The sequence below is a fragment of the Scyliorhinus canicula genome, chromosome 4, assembly GCF_902713615.1.
Source record: "Scyliorhinus canicula chromosome 4, sScyCan1.1, whole genome shotgun sequence".
Taxonomy (NCBI): domain Eukaryota; kingdom Metazoa; phylum Chordata; class Chondrichthyes; order Carcharhiniformes; family Scyliorhinidae; genus Scyliorhinus; species Scyliorhinus canicula.
In genome coordinates, this window is record NC_052149.1 from 149,108,691 (window position 1) to 149,128,840 (window position 20,150).

Here is a 20,150-nt window from a genome sequence, read left to right on the forward strand (position 1 = left end):
TGATAACAAGTTTGAATAAAATGCATTTTTAAAAAAATATGACGTCTCTGGCACTTTCTTCCACAAAACAGGCCAACCTCAAATCCCATGCCCCAGCCCCCTGGGCATGGCGATCCTAGATTACCCCCCCCCCCCCCCCCCAACAACCTCTAGCAAAGGTGATAGGTCTGATTGAGCACTCAGCAGACAGGCAGGGTTCTACTATGACATAGATTGAGGAGAATCAGCTCTCAGTGGGTTGTCATCACCTCCTTGCGTTCGACAGTGACCTGCTGACCACTTGCTGGGGAGGCGGTTAGATCATGGGTAGTCGTTAGATAGGGGGTGATTCCGGTTAATTGGCTTTAATTGGTGTTTATTGGTTTCTCACCACACCACGGCCGGATCAATGTGAGAGGGTGTATTAGACAGTGAACCGAATAGCGTCCATGTGGTTCCCGATTTTGGAGTCGCCAACAATGTAACGGCTGCATCGCGCTCTCGCTCAAGGGCATTCCTGCCATTAAACTGCACCCATGCATCAAATACTGCACTCCGACTGCATCAGATGTTACACCTCCTGATGCATCAAATACTGCACCTCCTACTACATCAAATACTGCACCCCCTACTGCATCAAATACTGCACCTCCTACTACATCAAATACTGCACCCCCTACTGCATCAAATACTGCACCTCCTACTGCATCAAATACTGCACTCCCACTGCATCAGATAGTACACCTCCTGATGCATCAAATACTGCACCTCCTACTGCATCAATTGCTGCACCTCCTACTGCATCAATACTGCACCTCCCACTGCATCAAATACTACACTCCCACTGCATTAATTGCTGCACCTCCTAATGTATCAAATACTGCACCTCCTACTGCATCAATTGCTGCACCTCCTACTGCATCAAATACTGCACCTCCCACTGCATCAAATACTACACTCCCACTGCATCAAATATTGCACCTCCTACTGCATCAAATACTGCACCTCCCACTGTGCCAAATTCCTCACCTCCTATTGCATTAAATACTTCACCTCCTAATGCATTAAATACTGGATCTCTTGCTTAATCAAATAATGGACCCCCTACTACAGCAGTTACAGCAACCCCTACTGCAACAAAATGCTGCACCTTCTGTTGCAACAAAATGCTGCACCTCCTACTTCAACAAATACAACAACTCTCATTCCACAAGATCATGTGTGTTCCTACAACAGGTACAACCTCCTACTGCATCAGACACAATGTCTGCTGCTGCATCATATACAGCACAATGCTATCAGTTTTACATTGTTACAGAGACAAACAGGTTTAGACAACATGCATCAAATGGCCTCCTTCTGTTCCATAAGCTTCAATGGTTTTACGAATGAAGACCTTGCCAACATTAAATGATTCTGCTCACATCTAAGTAAGAGATATTTGAAGAAGGCAACAGATGTCACCTGATGTTGGTGGAATTCTTAAGTGTGAACACAACCAGAGGAAATTGAAAAACAAAGTCGGTGCTCAGAGTCGCCCAATTTGATTCGAAAGGTTGGAAAATTAGCTTAGCCTGACATTTCCCCTTGTCTCCTGCAGTCAGGTGACCGATTCATCAAACCTCAGCGCATCTTAGTGCATGTAATCTCCATTATGTGTCCACGGCAGCATGTAATTGCTTTAACACAATGATATTACACTTAGCATGCAAAAGCCAATTACAGACATCAGGCATCTCCTGACTACACATCTGCTTCAAATAATCCGAGGGAAGATTACCACAATCAAGGCAAAACAAACGGTTTAATATAACCCCGTCTTCTGGTATCTTGTCAGACAATTTGACAATTATGATCATTCCTCTGTTTTCAATTGTTGCTGCATTCAAAAAACAAAATATCTATTGATGCCTCTGCTAAAGGTAAAACTGCGAGATTTTGTTGCAAGGGACGGGAGCCTTTTTAATTACTTCAACAAACCAATGGTGAGAGGTGAGTTACCTTGTGAGTGAGCAAGCTCAGAAAGGTGGATTGTGTGCTCAATTTGTTATACTCTCGACTTGTAAGGTTTTGGAGTTGTGCTCAATATAGGCTTCCTTGCCTCCTCAAATATAATGCAACTCTCCTCATCTTATCACTTGCGAGAAGTCTTCTTTTCATTGCATACACATCCACATAATACTGCCTGCGTTGCACAAGGTAGATTCATAACATGGTCGATTATGTCTGACTCAACTATTTTTTTTCTATTTTTACCAGCACATCACAATTTGTCTGCAATTTTTGCATTGCTAGAATATTATTTCAAACATAAAAACAGATCCCAAGGTGACGACTGTCCAGACCAATCTACCTTCTAAAATGTTAAAAAAGCTATGCATCAACTTTATTCCAATTTTCTATACTTCCATTCTGAAGTAATTTATTCCACAGGTAGAGTTTCTCAAGCATCTAGTTCAGCTGCCTGGTCTCAAAATCCACATCTAGTGACCCAGACAGTTCTTCCCTGGCAGGTCAAAGGAGACATGTCTGCAGCACTGATGCCCCACCAATGAAGGAAAATACAGTAAAGACTGTGAAATAAGAATACTGGCCCGATGTGGTCTTGTTTACCTCAAGATGGAAAACCAGTAAAGACTGTGAAATAAGAATACTGGTCCGAACTTTTTCTTTCGTTCTGTGTCACAGGCAACGGTATCACAGATAGGTTTTTTGAAGAATAAAGGAATAAAGGGTTCTGGTGCTTGGGCAAGAAAGTAGAGCTGAAACCACAAAAGATCAGCCATGATCTTATTGAATGGTGGAGCAGGCTCGAAGGGCCAGGTGGCCTCCTCCTGCTCCTAGTTGAATTAACTAGAACTGAATTAACATATCTTAGAAATACTGAAGCAAGGCCCATTGCTTCAACTCTGTGGATGGGCGAGGGGAGGGTTGGGGAGCGTATACCACAATTCCATCTGGCTGTAATTTACACACGTTCGCAATATAAACAGGCGTCACCATTCAGTAGTAGGGCGGGGATGCCTAGTGTCAGTGAACATGCTGACGAAGAATTGGTTCTCGGATACTTGTAGGAGGAAGACGATTATTCCATTTCCAGACAACACTTTCAATTAACTGTATAAGGATATGCATGCATAATTAGACCTACCCCATTGGGTAACATATATAGGCCAATTATGACATTTCTAAACGGTGAAATAAAAGACAAATATTGCCAAAAATGAGAAGCACTACACGTCATCAATATTTTCCTCCCACTTCTTCCTCTTGGTAAGTGGGTATGATGTAGCTTGTCAACTCCTGCTTCATCTAACATTGTGTATCAGGGATAGTACAGTGGAGTAAGGGGATGGGACTGATTGCCTAAGGGGGCCTCACTGCATAGAAGTGCCCCATCTATCTTTTTGCCCCATCCGGCCCCGGGGGGGGGGAAGGGGGAATCCGGCCCCCACGGTGGCATGGCCCGCGATCGGGGCCCACCGATCTATGGGCAGGCCTGTGCCGTGGGGGCACTCTTTCATTCCGCGCCGGCCTCTGTAGGGCTCTGCGATGGCCGGCCAGAGAAGAACCCCCCCTGCGCATGGACACGCCGGCTGGTCTGCGTATGCAGAGGATTTTGCAACTTCCGGTTGGCCCGGCCCCGGAGTGGTTTGCGCCATTCTTGGCGCTGGTATCGGGCCATCCCGCCAATTGAGGGAGAATCCCGGCCTATAATGGGGAAGTATTCCTCCTTCATGTGCTCTGTGCGATCCTATGAGATATGTTCTATCCAGAAGGCATGTCTCTGTTCCAAATAGATATGTCAAGGAGAACCCCAGACACAGGTCAGCCTGAAGATTTTCCTGACATACCAAAAGATGGCTGTGTTTGTCAGAGACCAATTATCACAATTCGCCCCAAGATATTGCTGCTGGACATTTGTTTAAAAAAAGAGAAGCATCATTTGGCTAACCACCTTTAATGATGTCTATTGCATAACCTTCCTTCTGGCGTAAGGTCAGGGGTTGATTCTGCAGCACTCAATTCCATTCACAACTTCCTCAAGAATGAAGCAGCCCAAAGCAGCAGCCCACAAGCCTGCAATATAACCTGGGCAACACATACCGTCTGGAAACATTTATGCCATAGCAATATCCAGCAATGATCCTCACCAGCAGCCAAATGCCTCCTCCGATCTTCAGTAACATCAGTCACTGAGACCCCCATCACCAACATTCTAAGTGCCACCATTGACCAGAAGCTAAACTGGACTTGCCATGTCTTCAATATTTTAAAGTTTATTCTTTCACGGGATGTGAGTATTGCTCATTTGCTGCCCATCCATAATTGCCCCTGAACTGAGTAGCTTGTTATGCCAATTTAAAGGACTGTTTAAGAATTTCAAAGTCTCTTCACCAATACAAGCTCAAGCCAGGAGTTTGGTGGAACAGCCATTATTTGCCTGAATGGGTACAGTTGTATCAAAACTCAAGAAGTTCAATGTCATCCAGGTTCAAGCAATCCACTTGACTGGTTCCTCTGTAACTGGACTTAATTTCAAAACCTCGCCGTGATTATTTTTTAAATTGATTTTAAGACATTTGAATAGAGAACATATCTTCGTACAGCCATTGTGAATGTTGATTGCATGATGCATGCTGAAGAATTACACTGATACATTATGCTGTGACAAGTCTAGGAACAGTTCATGTTCGAGAATAATGTAATTTACTTAGTACAAAATAATGGGGAAGGAAAGAACAGTACGTTTTGCCTCACGATTGGTCCTGATGGATGGGATTTTTTTTTTTGCCCGCTTCAAAGTTGATCTTCGGTGCTGGTCTAAGCCCAGTCCTTCAAGTTGGGGGGGGGGGGGGGGGTGGAGTTTGAGTGATGTAGATGGCTTGCATTAGAAAAAAAGAAAAATCTTGGGGCAGGGTATTGCGTGGTGCTCCTGCAGATGCATGTCGAGACCCACAGGGTAAGCAGTGCGAGGAATCGCTACATGTGCAGCCCTCTTCATTGACATCACTGAAGAATAGTGAGTGGGTAGCACAAGTAGTGGTCACAGAGCTGTCCGCCCTTTGGCAACCAACATACTCTGGGTGACACCACTAAAAGGGGCGATACAAATAAATTCCTGACCCCCAACCTTGTTCTTTATAGCTGAGGATGTTCTGAAGTGTTTTTCAGCCAATGAAGTTTATTTTGAATTCTGGTCAGTGTTGTAGTGTAGGAAACACAGCAGTCAACTTACCACATCAAGCTCCTGCAAACAACGTCATAACAATGAGAGTAGCTGTTTTATTTTAGTGAGGTTGCATTAAGGATAAATATCAGCTAGGATACCGGGAATAATTCCCCAGCTCTTCTACATAATAGCATCATGCGACCCTTTATGGACACCTTATGAGGCCAAATGGGACCTCGGTTTAACGTCTCATCCAAAAGACAGCACGTCTGACAGGGCAGCACTCCTTCAGTACTGCACTGGAACATCAGCAGTAACTTTACCTTTGGAGCAGGGCTTGAACCTACAACCTGTTGTTGAGAACCAGAGTTGAGAATTATTTTGCCTCTGGTAACTGTACAAGTTCAGGTAATTATTTCAATAGTCACTCTTTCCTTTTTTTGAAATTTTCAATTCACTGCTAGGGCGCGGTTCACAGCAAAACATGAGTAAGAAGACAGGTTTAGTCTAGCCTCACAACCTTATCACAAGGGCTTTTAGATTATCCACTGAAATCAATCCTAAAACGTAGCCCTTTTTTGTTGTTGTTGCATTCTCCCTTCTTCGGGTACACTAGCTCTTTTCTGCAGTGCTGCCGCCTGAACAAGTCCCAGTGCAAGTCAAGCAAATGGGTCATCCAAACCTCTTCTCAATCCTTCAAATTGGAATAAATGCCCAGGACATTGATCGGAAATACGTAGAAATTTCAGAAATAATGCGAGCGAGTCAGGCAGAGTTACACTGACTGAGAAATGGAAATGGAAATGAAAAAATCAAAGTGGGAGTATGAATAAATATCACAAGGTAGGCAAATATGATGCATGCGAAACATATGAGAGTTTAACTGCGTGAAGTGGGAGAGGCACCTTAAATAATATTAGCATGAGAACATGCCAGAGCACTGGTGGGCAACCTGCAGCACGGGGATCATATGCAGCCCATCTGGGTTCTGAGTGCGGCTCACAAGATATCCTGTTGACCTTTGCCCACACCCAGGGTTGCCAGATTCCACTGATTTCTGTCTGCATAGTTTATTTTCTTACCGGCATGACTGAAGCGATACACACATGAAGCAAGAACAAGTGAAGTGAGGTGCGTGCTGATTACACACAACATTGACTGTGAGAGCCGTGCACCCAAAGTGTAAATATTTCTTTTAATTTTATCATTTGAAGTTGATGACAGTTCTATTAATAAATAAATGAACGCCCATTTTCTATAACTTGTCACGAAATATTAACCTTATTAATTTAATCTTATTCATGGGGTGATGGTTAGTGAACAAGCCTGATTTCAATCATGTGGCCCGGTGAGGTGAAGGAGGCCCACCCGTGCGGCCTTTCAGATTGCCCATCCCTGCACTAGAGTGTGTGGCTGCGCACATGTCCATATGGATGAATTTGGAATAATGAAAATTCGGGACTGTAAATATGTACCAAAGGAAATGTGTTTTTTTTAAATTAGGGAAGAGAGTTCGGCAGTGTTTGCTGCATGGGAATCCATGACGGTGTGAGCTCTAAGAGCAAGAGTGTCAGAAATGAACACAGTAGGGCAGCACGGTGGCGCAGTGGTGAGCCTCATGACGTCGAGGTCCCAGGTTCGATCCCGGCTCTGGGTCACTGTCTGTGTGGAGTTTGCACATTCTCCCTGTGTTTGTGTGGGTTTCGCCCCCACAACCCAAAGATATGCAGGGTAGGTGGATTGGCTACCCTAAATTGCCTCTTAATTGGGAAAAATGAATTGGGTACACGAAATTTATTAAAAAAAAGAAGAAATGAACACAATAAATAGAATGCTTTAAAATGAAACAGAAAAAAATCAACAAAAAAAAAATCAAACTTGCAAGATCAAAACGAATTTTAGTTTGAAAAGAAAAGGGAATATCTTTGAATGGATACTGAGCCACAATGGGGAAACTTTCAATACTGAACTATCATCACCCCTCACATCAGTGCTTTAGAATATCAAAATTAAACCAAAGTACCATGCTGTTTTTAGTCCTTTAAACTTGTTTATAATTTTCCAATTAATTGCTTAAAATATGGCCCAACTGGCACCCAGCAATTGATTGCTGTCAACTTCCTTGATAGGATTGCAGCATTGATTATAAATTTATCTTGTCCATCGGTCTTCTGTTCTCGATTTCACTGATTTTAAATTCTGTGAGTAACAGGGTGGAACAGTGAGAGAACATAAACTATGTATAACGCCAGCGTTCCGAGCTCTGCACCAACGTGAGGACACCTGACAGAAGATGTGACCTGCAAAGAAGCCATTGGGATCAGTCACTTTACAGTGGCAAAGGGGACATTTCTATTATATCACTCAGTCGATTGCCAGCCTGCATGGCTAAGACCACCGTCCCAAGAAATATTAGCAGAGACCTTGTGGTAGCAGGAATGGAACCAACACACCACCACTAAAACACTTCCTCACTGCAGATCCCACAGCCCACCCACGGCAACATTAGGCACTCCTCAACCGTTTCAAAGAATCAGAGTCTAGAATTTACAGTGCAGAAGGAGACCATTCGGCCCATCAAGTCTGCACCGGTCCTTGGAAAGAGCACCCCACCCAAGCCCATGCCTCCAGCCTATCCTCGTAACTCAGTAACCCCACCTAACCTTTTGGGCACTCAGGGGCAATTTAGTGCGGCCAATCCACCTAACCTGCACATCTTTGGACTGTGGGAGGAAACCGGAGCACCTGGAGGAAACCTGCAAAGACACAGGGAGAAAGTGCAAACTCCACACGGACAGTCACCCAAGGCCGGAATTGAACTCAGGACCCTGGAGCTGTGAGGCAACAGTACTAACCACTGAGCCACTGGCCAGAGCCTTTGTGCAGCAAATCGGCACAAGTGGGGTGTTGCAGGGAGCTCGGACTGCAGCAGTGGTGCACCCCAATCAATGGCTCACATCACTGAAGGTTAGCCACTGCGCAAGTTATTGTCAGACTTGGTGATTACTGCACAGGTTAAAAAAAACTCACTTGATTTTAATACTAGTCTATATTCAGCAGCGTAGGTCAATAGCAAAAAGATAATTGGGTCTTTAAAAGAGGAAGGGACATCCTGCCGATTTACTCAGGTTGACCCTATCCTCAATTATGAGGTTTTTCACTCAGCTGCAGAGTTGAGACGTATTTTGGAGCAGGTAGCTTAATATAGAAAATGTAATAGATTTGTAACCAACCGCCATTGTTTCTGCAAGAGAGCCACCACGCCTCCTGCAAAAAGATAAATCTGACTTCTTAATTGTCCAACATTCAGGTCAGTGGTAAATTAATTTATATGAGTGCATGAGTTTTAACTGAGGACTGCAATGCCCTTCGGTATTTGTCGTCAGCAGCACAGGATCTTGGCTGAGAGGCATTACATAGAAGCATATAATTTACAGTGCAGAAGGAGGCCATTTGGCCCAACGATCTGCCCCAGCCCTTGGAAAGAGCTCCCTACTTAAGCCCACACCTCCACCCTAGCCCCAGAACCCCACCTAACCGTTTTGGACACCAAGAGAATTTAGCATGGCAAATCCACCGAACCTGCACATCTTTGGACTGTGGGAGGAAACTGGAGCACCCGAAGGAAACCCACGCAGACACGGGGAGAACGTGCAGACTCTGCAGACAGTGACCCAAGCCAGGAATCGAACCCGGGACTCTGGAACTGTGAAGCAACTGTGCTAACCACTGTGCTACCATGCCGTTACTGAACCTGACAGCGCGAGGGAGGCAGATCAACATCAGTACAGATATCTATTTAAGATTGTGTCATGCACACTACTTTAGCTGCTTTGCCATGGGTTAAAACGTTTCTCCCAGTTAATTCCACCTAGGGTCATGAGAACGCACTGTTTAAATTAAATATCACATCGTCCCCAGTGCGTTACAAAGCCAATGGTAGAGGTGAAGCAGGGTGAGATTTACTGACCACCCGTGTTTTTGGAAGGGGAGCTGGCCCGCCAGCGGGACTTACCCGTCCCGCAGTTGTCAACAGAACTTCCCATTGGCAGCACCCCTCCCTGCCAGGAAAACCGTGTGCCGGTGTGGGACCGGAATTTCCTGCCAGCGTGAATAGCTGGGAAATCCCACCCATACACTCTGGAAGTATTAAATCAATGTGATCTTAACTGAAGTTTGAAACTTTAATAAGGTAGGTACTTGTTATAAAATATGAAAAGATTTATGTATTTCAGAGTGACGTGACAGGGATCCTTGAATAGGCAACAATTGAATCAAGAAATTCAAAAAAACCCACCAATTTCAGATCATAGCTTTGAATGTTGTCTCCTAGTTCCATCAAACCCCTATCTATTCCAATCCCATTTCCCAGCACCTGGCCAATAGCCTTGTATGCTATGGCATTTCAAGTACTCTTGTAAATGTTTCCTAAATATTATGAGGGTTCCCAGCCCCACCATCCTTTCAGGCGGTGAGTTCCAGATTCCACCACCCTCAGGGTGAAAATGTTTCTCCTCAAACCCCATCTAAATCTCCTGCTCCTTACTTTATCTCTATGTCCCCCACCCGCCCGGCTATTGACTCCTCAGTTGAACAGCTGCTGGAAGCTCACTGCTGCATCTTCCCCCAACACTATTTTTCGTCAATGAACCTGGACTATGTGGACTATAAGCAAGATTATCTATCGAACCCAGGGAGGTGTCGAAGGTGATTCTGAATCCCTTCACAACCGATGTTTATACTCGCGCACTTCCAGCGGGGATCACTGGATAACACATGGGGTCAGGGAAAGATTGATAACTATTCCCTTCCTTACCCTATGTACATGGAGGCTGGCCACAGCATCTTTTCCGTTGGCGAAGCTGGGATCAGATCCCTCAGCACAGTAAGAATCTGGGCTATACAGCTTAATGCTACATGCAGACATTCCTGTAGGCACCAAGCTATCAAGAAGAGACACTGAGGAATGGCCCAATCTTGGAAAAATTACACAACATTCAATGGAGGAAAATAAAAAGCTAATTTAAAATCAATAAAGATAAATTTTAAAGATAATTTAACAATAACGAAACAATCACAGAATCACGGAGGTACCAGGCAGTGCAATGGATGCTCAAAGTCATGAGAAAACAAAAATCAAGAGCATGCAGGTTGCCCCTCCGTATCAGCAGAAGAAAGATTCTGAAAACCAGCGAACAAAATGTTCTCAACACAAACAAGAAAAAAAAAATTTCACCTATCAAATCATGCATTATGTATGACTGATATCAGCATATTAGTATTATACATTAGTGTATGCCTATTTAAGCTGCATGCTCAAATAGCTAAGCCAATTACCAATTTGCTTCTTGGGACATAGCATGCAAAGGAACAGGATTTAAGGCAGGGAAGATATCTCACCAAACTAGACTGATACAAATAACGTAGACACCGAAGTTAGGCAAATATGTCCCTTGCTTTAAATCCCTAATTCTATAAAGGACGGCACATGCACTAAATGAATAAATTACACCTTGGTTAATTCCTCACTTTGGCTCAGCCGCACAAACAGCACAAGTAAAACAAACACGCGCCAGGCTATTTCAAGACCTCGCAGGTAAGAAGTGGTAAATTCCTGGAGCAATGTACCTCTCCTGGCAAAATGGGTTCCTGCTTGAAAGCGGTTCGGCGAGATGTGAATAGACAAAGGTGATGGGGTAGACCTGAACATCGTGATTTTTCTTTCTGGTTGCGCCAGCGCATTGAACTCCATGTTGCGGCTTTGCGTTTTCCCCTCCTCCTATCTCCAGACTGCGGAGCGCACAGATTTATGCTAGCCCAGGCGTGCTGACATCAGGGGGATTGTTACTGATTTATCACTGCGGTCAAAAAATGCCAAACCTCCCCTTGACTGCAGCAATTGGTTGGTTGGGAGGGGGTGGGCGGGTTAGGGGTGGTGTGGGGTTTGGGAGTTGCACAAGAACACACCTGGTTCGTGACAGAATTGCCAATGCCAGGAATCAATGAATTCAACAGGACTTGGCAGGAGGCTGAAGCAATCATGAAATTATTTTTTTTAGATTTCTGGCAATCATGCAATTATATGGATAATCCAAATGCCGTCCCTAGTGCCAAAGCTCCAGCCCCACATTTCCTGTGGATAAGTGAGTGGCAGTGGAAGATAGCACTGATTCAGAGTGACAGTGGGTTTGTGACATCCTCGGAGGCTGGATTTGAGTTAGACAGTGCGTTGCGGATCAGGATTAGAGGCGGAAAGTGACCTGTGTTGTGTTTGTGTCTGGACTAACATGCTTGGAAACAGCCAGCTGTGCTGAATCTGAAATTAGGGACACCTCACTTCAAAGGTTGCTTCTGTAGTTTTGAAGTTGCCAAGGAAACAACTTACCTTTTTTCCATCAAGCAATAAAAAGGGCCAGCTGTAAAACTTCATAAAAGCATTAGGAAGAATAATAAAGGAGTTTATTGATCCATTGCAAAAAAGAAAGACAAAAATGACAAATTGTGCTGTCTGCTTCTTGCAGGGAGACAGCAAAGCTAAAAGGGAGCACTTTGCATCACCAAAATTTCGTCAATCTCTGACATTAATAAATCAGTATTTAAAAGCATTGCACATAGTTAATGGGATTACCGTTACTCAGCTGACTCACTGAGACAAACAGTGTGAGGTTTAAGGAACAGTCATCAGTGGATCAGCAGCTGTCTCCTCCAAGTGAGCATTAATCTCAACTGAAGCCACAGCAGTTCCTCAATGGCTGCATTTACTATCCAGAATTAGCTGGTGACCTAAGGGTGCCAATCCTGCAAACTTGATATTTCTGCCTAAGTTCATTCCTTCCTCTTTGCTAATTTTGTGTCGGTGGGCAGGAAGAATACTGTTCTTGGATTTGCGCACTTGTTATATTTGTCTTGCTAGCACCTCCTTGGCCCTTTCCTTCACTCTTATGTACGACAGGATTAGCAGACGGGGTGATGAGACGCATTCAGAAGCACTACTGAAGCATGTGAAATTGCCAACACCATGAAGAAATTTCCAAAAGCTGCAGAAAACTCCAGGAGGTTTTATTTCAACTAACGGAAGACATCAACATTTAACATGACCCGAGGAACGTTATTCGATAACAACAAAGTAATCTGTTGCATGTGTGTGTGTGCGTCAAGTGTGTGTATGTGTGTAATGTATGTGCATGTGCATATGCTACTTTTCCTAAAGAGGTATTTTCAATTGAAAATGGGAATAATCTTCTGTCTTTAGGAGGTTCACACTGCACGCTTGCCTTCTGAACTTGTATTTATACTTATCCATATATCTTTGGAAAACCACCATCCAGGCAAAATATTTGCAAAGCAATTCCTTCCTTGCAGACCCAAGATGTGATGGGCTAAGCCACATCAAATACACCAATCCCCAATGCAGTCAAGATTGAAATTATGCACAGCTTTCTGGCCTTCCATTTCTTATCTAAAATTTGTTGTGCATAAATTGGTTATCTGACCCATCAAGTCCATGTTGTTCCACATGAGCCTCCTATTATCCTATCTCATTGAACGATTACAGAATATCCTTTATTGCCATCTCCCCCACGTATGTACCTATCTCTCAGTTGATTGCGGCGCCAACAGAGCGGGTTCAATTCCCGTACCGGCTGAGGTTATCCATGAAGGCCCTGCCTTCTCAACCTTGCCCCTCCCTATTTATTTATAAATTTAGAGTACCCAATTATTTTTTTTTCCAATTGAGGGGCAATTTAGTGTGACCAATCCACCTAACCTGCAAATCATTTGGGTTGTGGAGGTGAAACCTGCGCGGACATGGAGAGAATGTGCAAACTCCACACGGACAGTGATCCAGGGCCGGGATTTGAACCCGGGTCCTCAGTGCTGCAGTCCCAGTGCTAACCACCACGCAACTTCCATTTTGATTTCACATATCTTCTTGTTAAACGTGTCTATGTTATTCTCCTCAACTACTCCACATGGTAGCAAGTTCCATATCTAACTATTGTTTAAGTAAAGACCTTTCTGCTGAATTCTTTATTGGATTTATTAGTGACTATCTAATATTTATGACCTCCAATTTTTATTTCAGTGCACAATGACTTCTCTACTTCTATCCAATTGAACTCCTTTATAATTTAAAAGACCACTATTAGGTCACCTTGCAGCCTTCTCTTTTCTATAGAAGAGGCCCAGCCTTTCCTGAAAGTTACAACTTTTCAAGTCAGAAAACAGAAAGAGGTCAGTATGCTTTAAGGAACCTCAAAGGGGCGATGTGGTGGCGCAGTGGTTAGCACTCCTGCCTGCGGCGCTGAGGACGCTGCCTGCGGCGCTCAGGGGAGGCACGGTAGCACAGTGGTTAACACTGCTGCCTCACAGCTCCAGGGTCCGGGGTTCAATTCCAGCCTTGGGTGACTGTGTGGAGCTTGCACCTTCTCCCCGTGTCAGCGTGGTTTTCCTCCGGGTCCTCCGATTTCCTCCCACAGTTCAAAGATGTGCACGTTAGGTGGATTGGCCGTGCTAAATTGCCCCTTATAGTGTCCAAAAAGTTACATGGGGTTACTGGGTTACCCCAGATAGAGTAGAGGCGTGTGTTTAAGTAGGGTGCCCTTTCCAAGGACTGGTGCAGACTTGATTGGTCAAATAGACTCATTCTGCACTGTAAATTCTATGATTTATGATCTATGATGACCCGGGTTCAATCCCGGCCTCGGGCACATTCTCCCCAATTCTGCGTATGTTTCACCCCCACAACCAAAAGATGTGCAGGGTAGGTGAATTGGCCATGCTAAATTGCCCCTTAATTGAAAGAAAATAATTGGGTACTCTAAATTTATTTTAAAAAAGGAACCGCAAAGCTTTGAATCAATTGTTTTTTTAACAATTTCAGTGGTAATGTCATCATCGAATATGAATGCTCATTAAGGAAAAACTAGCATGTAAGAAAAGTTATCGTATTCATTCCCTTGATTCTGTGCATAAATGGATAACTTAGAAGATTGCACAGTGTTCTGGACCAATTCTCATTAACAAAGAGAAGATGGACTATGTGAACCGTAGCTTTAAGGCTGATAACATAAGTATTATTAAAAATGAAATCAGATGCTTTCTCCTGTACATTTCTGCTTTCTTTACTCAGTTGGAGTTGATGCCTTACAAGAGAACACATAGCACTGAATGGTTGCTGTGGCCAGGAATAACTTGACGGGGGTTAAGATGGGATATTCACAAATAAATATTTGATTTCTGAAATGTACATTTAGCAAAATGGAATGCTAGTGGGCACCACTTTCAAGCTATTTGCTGGGCTCATTTGACTTGTTCAAAAGGGTTTCCCCCAGCGTACTGAGTGCTGGGTGTCTCAGTGCCCTAGTTTAAGCTTTACTTGTTGTGAATTCCAGAAATGACTTGCCACCTGAGTGTAATAATATCGTCTGTTCATGACATCATGGCACTTCCCTTCAGTAATTACTGCAGAGAAACAAAGCCCAAGTCACTTTTATAAAAAATGAAGGTATTCAATTAACCATATACACGGGCCAGATTCAGCCACATGCATCCAATATGTGCAATCCCGGAGAGTCAGTGAGGACCACAGGTCCCCAATAAATCTTATGGACAGGATGGGAAAGGGGCTTCTCCATAAATCCCTAGAATTTCAAACATTCGGAATTATCACTGGCGTGCAGTGACCAGCAAAGTCCTCACCATTCCCTCACTGTAAGGCAATTACTAACATGAAGAGTTTATTTAATCTGAAAGGTCAAAAAGACAAAACTTTGCCCTTCCCCCTCTCATAAAAGAGCGCATAACAGATACATCATTCAAAGTGTAATTCAGATTCTAGATTCAAATGAAAATAATTGATTCGTATGAAGAGCCAGGATTTAATTATGAATAAAAATGAGATTGGATATCAATGTCTTAACTCTCCCCAGCTCCATCCTCACCCTTCATTTCTGGGCAGATTTATTTTCATGTTGTTCATTTTCCTGCTTGCATGCAACTTTTATTTCCTGTGAATTTAACCCTCTTTTTACTTTGTCCACCTCAAGACACATTTTTGAATATTTTTCTCTATCAGGTAACGTTACCTCGCACGTGCCTCTTTGTTGGCTTGCTACGCACCGCGAGGTGAAGAAGAGGGAGGAGAGTACCGCGTAGAAATCTCAATGAAGCGTCCCCTGTCTGGTAGACTGGGTTCAGCTCCAGCAACACGCGGGAAGCTTCCCAACCCGGAATGGGTTAAAGCATGGCAAGGTTACAGACAAATTGCAGGCAAAGGGAAAGGAGGAGGAGGAGAAAAAAAAAGAGCAGGTCCACACTTACAGGATCTCCAGGTCACGCAAGGCTCTGAAGGTTCCATCCTCGATACAACTTATGTGGTTGTTGTCCAGCTGCCTGTTAGACAAATAAAGAAAAAAAACAAAAACACATCAGAGGGGGCAGCGAGAAAACAAAGCCCCGTTTTTCAGCAGGCAAGGGGCCCCGAACATCCTCACCACAGTTACATCCCCTTCACTAGTAAAACTCAGCCTGCCACCCTGTAATACCGGGCTTCCTCTGGCCTTGCACACCACACTGCCTTTCTCTTCACCGAATGAGAAGACTCGCACTGAGCACAGAAGCCTATCAGCTCTCCGTAAATATTAATTGCGCAGTTTTTTAAAGGGAGAGGGAGTAATTTCATTACATTAGGTGGCCTAATCCATTACAAGCTTTTACTGTCCTGTCATTGAAACCATTTCATTAAAAGTAAAGGCTTCTAAATCACTTGAGGTCGCACAGTTGCCCTCGACAACCTACCAGAATTTTTTTTTTTACTCCCTTCTTTTCTCCTGGTTTCGGAGGCCGTCTCGAAGTCTGCCTGACAAGTCCCTGACACAATGCTGAGTGCTCAATCACTGTGCTGATCTGTCAGCGTGCACACAGAGTACACTGCACTCCAAATTAAGCACAACAAATCTCATTCGATATTCACTAATTGTGCTGTGTGCCAAAAGCTGACCACATTGCCCTGACCGTGAATCATCAACTCCTTCCCCTCTATGAGGGGGTTTGCTGCCCAAAATTGTGTGACTTCGGGGCAAGCTGCTCCCGGTGTTAAAAGGGCACCATCGACATGAAAAAGTCCTTTGTAAACCATTGAAAAGAAAAGGATTTGCCAGCGCACAGCACAGTGTTGTAAATCATGCCAAAATGCACCATCATCCCACTTGTATAGGACTGCTGTGGAAATTTTGGGGGTGTGGGGAGCATTTAGGGGGATAACGCAGCAGCCATGAAATGGTTAGAATATTCTTTTTAATGGACTAGTAGTTCTTCACTGTACAACTTGATTCACTAATCGTCTAACGATGGGGTGAGGGGGGTGGGGGGGTCCCTCCTTTATGGGCATTCAAGGTCCCTCCTTTATGGGCATTCAAGTTTTCCTTTATGGGCATTCAGGTTCCACAGAGGGTCTGCCCGGCAGCAGTGGTTCCTGACATGGCAACACCACCATCACTGGGCTGTTAGGTCTTGGGAATGGGTCACCAAATCTAATTGGCAGCAGCTCCATCGGTTCAACTGGCCATCATGGCAAAATTCCGCCCCCAAGTCCTGCCTCCTGCTTTTGGCCTGGAGGCGGGAATTCATTTTCCACTGCAGAGTCCCGCAGAGTTTGCCAATGTAGCGGGACACGCAGGAATTATAGGAGGGGACAAGAGTCCATCAGCTTTGTAGGTAGAGGGGGGCCCTGTAAAAAGGAAATACAAACTCCCCCTTAAACCATTGAAACCCACCCTGCTACATGTGTTTTCACAAAGACTGCAGGCGTTGAGATTATCTAAGCAACCAGTGCTCTTTCCAACTCTTGAGGTATTAAGAAAATCCAACTACGTTCCAGGCCTTGGCCTGTAAATAAGAATTGTAATTAAGCTATTCACAAAAAAAATGATAAAATGTCAAAATCTTTTATCTGTTAGTTATACTTATGGCTTTATTATGGATATGAGAAATAACAAGTATTCTCAACTGTACGAGTGAGGTGTCGAAGGCAGTTGTTTGGGAGGCTCTCAAATCGGTCGTGAGGGGTGAGGTGATTTTGTTTAAGGCCAGGGTGGACAAAGAGGTGAGGTTGGAGTGCCAGAGGGTAATGGATGATGAGATGTTGGAGGTAGATAGGAGTTATGCAGAAGATGGGGACCCAGCGAAGCTGGAAAAGAGGAAGGAACTATAGGCGAGCTTTGACCGACTATCTACCCCAAGGAAGGCGGTGCACCAACTGAGACGAGCAAGGGGTACAGTTTACGAACATGGAGCAGGTCAGCTCCGGAGGGAGGCAGCGGTAAGGGAAATTGTTCAGGTGAGGGAAAGGGCAGGGAAGTTGGTGGTGGCTCCGGATCTGATTAACAAGGCTTTTGAGGAATTTTATGAGAGGTTGTACAGGTCAGAGCCACCTGGGGGAGACCGTGAAATGCAGGAATTTCTAGATGGGTTGGAGTCGAGGTTAGGGGAGGGGGACGGAGCTACATTAGAAGGAGCGATAGTGGAGCAGGAGATAAAGGATGCGATTGTGAGGATGCAGTCGGGGAAGTGGCAGGGCCGGATGGGTTTCCGGTGGAATATTATAAAAAATTCAAGGATAAGCTGGCACCGCTGATGGTGGGGATGTTTGAAGAGGCGATAGGGAAGGGTGTGTTGCTTCGAGTGTTTGGGTCTTTCTCGGGGTACAAACTAAATCTAGCCAAGAGTGAGTATTTTGTCGTGTCTCGGCCAGGGGTGGGGGCAGGGTTGGGGGGGGGGCTGCCATTCCGTAGGGCAGGGACTCACTTTAGGTATCTGGGGGTGCAGGTTGCCCAGGAGCGGGGGGTGCTCCGCAGGTACAACATTTCTAGTTTGGTGGGGAGAATGAAAGCTGATCTGGCAAGGTGGGATGGTCTCCCTTTGTCACTGGCGGGTCGGGTACAGGTGGTTAAAAGAACGTGTTGCCGCGATTTCTGTTTATTTTTCAATGCCTGCCGATTTTCCTGCCAAAAGCTTTTTTCAGAGAGATTGAGGGAAGGATTACTTTGTTCATATGGGGAGGAGAAGGTGGCCAGAGTTAGAAAGGTGCTGCTACAGAGGGGAAGCAGGCAGGGGGTTTGGGTCTTCCGAACCTGATGTATTACTACTGGGCGGCGAATGTGGAGAAAGTGCGGAGCTGGGTCAGAGGGGTTGATTCCCAGTGGGTCAGAATGGAGGAGAGTTTGTGCAGGGGGTCAGGATTGAAAGCACTAGCAACAGCGCCGCTCCCGATAGCCCCGGGGAAATACTCAGGGAGTCCGGTAATAATAGCTTCATTAAGAATTTGGAGGCAGTTTTGCCAACACTTCGGGTTGGGGGCAGGGTCAAGGGAAATGCCGATTTCGGGAAACCACAGATTTGAGCCAGGGAGATGGGATGGAAATTTTTGGAAATGGGAGGAGAAGGGGATTAAGACACTAAAAGATTTGTTTCTTAGGGATCACTTTGCAGGATTGAAGGAGCTGGAAGCGAAGTATGGGTTGGAGCAGGGGGAAATGTTTAGATACATGCAGGCTCGAGATTTTTTGGGCAATTTGTGGTTCATCAACGTGATCATTATTAGTAAAAACGATGTTTTTAAAAAAATGACCCCACTCCTGGCCTTTCCTGCCCCGTTCAATAAGTGAGAAGTGCTCTTGGGTGTGAGGTGTTGGGCTGGGGAGAGGCTGTAAGAAACAAGCAGAAAATTAAACAAACAACTATTTTATATCTGCAAGGCATTTTGGGCAAAATGCAATCCTGCAGAATCTCACTTTCGAGGCATTTGTTGGACAAATTTCACATGTTCAATAGGGCTTAGCTTATATTCAGCGCTGAGTTGGGCAGACTTTTGAGCAAGTGATTTGAGTGCTATGGGGCAAGGCAGTCGGGGTTGCTATGGAAGCAGGCAGGAAAGTGGAGTTAAGGTCACAATCAGATCAGCCATGATTCCATTGAACGGTGTAGCAGGCTTGATGGGCCGAGTGGCCTACTCCTGCTCTTACTTCTTTTAATCTTATGCCTCAGTGCCTCAGTTTAAGCCTTTGTATGCAGAGGTGGGCTGTTTGAATGACTCATCTCTGTGCTATGGGACTTTGCCCAGTTACGCTAAAAACAAAAAAGCATTTGCGCTCACCACCTCACACCCCCTCACCACCCACAAATACTCTCCATGCCCCCACCAATACCTAATCCACCCCTCCTATGCCAGGTTATTCCCCCCACCCAGACCCCCAATGCTTTTCGTACTTGATGGGCAGTATGGTGTGAATTTTGCTCTCTTCTAGTCTGTTGAAAGGTGCCGGAAATCACTGGATACCAGCACTAGACTCAAACCTGCAAAAACATTGCATTTGCCAATCTACCAGCCTATCACCTTGCTTGGGACAAGGTATCACAGGGAACAATTGCACTTTGGATGAATGGGACAATATGTTACAGATGCTATGATGAGGATTATTGTAATACAATCTATTAGGATGTGCAAGGTATATCAATCAGGGAATGAGGTTGTAGGTTGCCACAGGGCCTGCGTGAGTGCAGAGGTGGGCTGTTTAAATTACTTTGTCCTGTCCTGTGGGGCTTTGCCCAGTTACATAAAAAACAAAAATGCACTTGAACTCATCACCTGGCCGAAAGGCCTTTGCCGGCCGTCGTGAGTCCACGCACGCCCCCCCCCCCCCCCCCCCCCCCGCTCCGGTCACCATCTACACACACTCCGCATGCCCCCAGCCATACCACCCCTCCTATGCCAGGATATTCCCCCCATCCAGACCCCCAATGCTTTTCATTGCACATTCTCCCCATATCTGTGCAGGGCAGGTGGATTGGCCACGCTAAATTGCCCCTTAATTGGAAAAAATGATTTGGATAGTCTAAATTTATAAAAGAAAAGATCAAGTAACTGTGATCTGGTGGGGTGCAGAATCGCAACCTTGTGTAGAGACTAAGATCTACTTAGATCTTTAAATAAACAAGA

The 20,150-nt window shown here is 44.9% G+C and overlaps 1 protein-coding gene across 1 annotated transcript in view; it reads right to left on the reverse strand.

The window, feature by feature from the left end:
• Positions 1-20,150, reverse strand: part of LOC119965073 (slit homolog 3 protein-like) — a 758,703-nt gene that overhangs the window by 292,910 nt on the left and 445,643 nt on the right. The window contains exon 6 of the mRNA XM_038795337.1: positions 15,476-15,547. Coding sequence (XP_038651265.1) covers positions 15,476-15,547 — 72 coding nt within the window. The remainder of the gene's footprint in view (positions 1-15,475; positions 15,548-20,150) is intronic.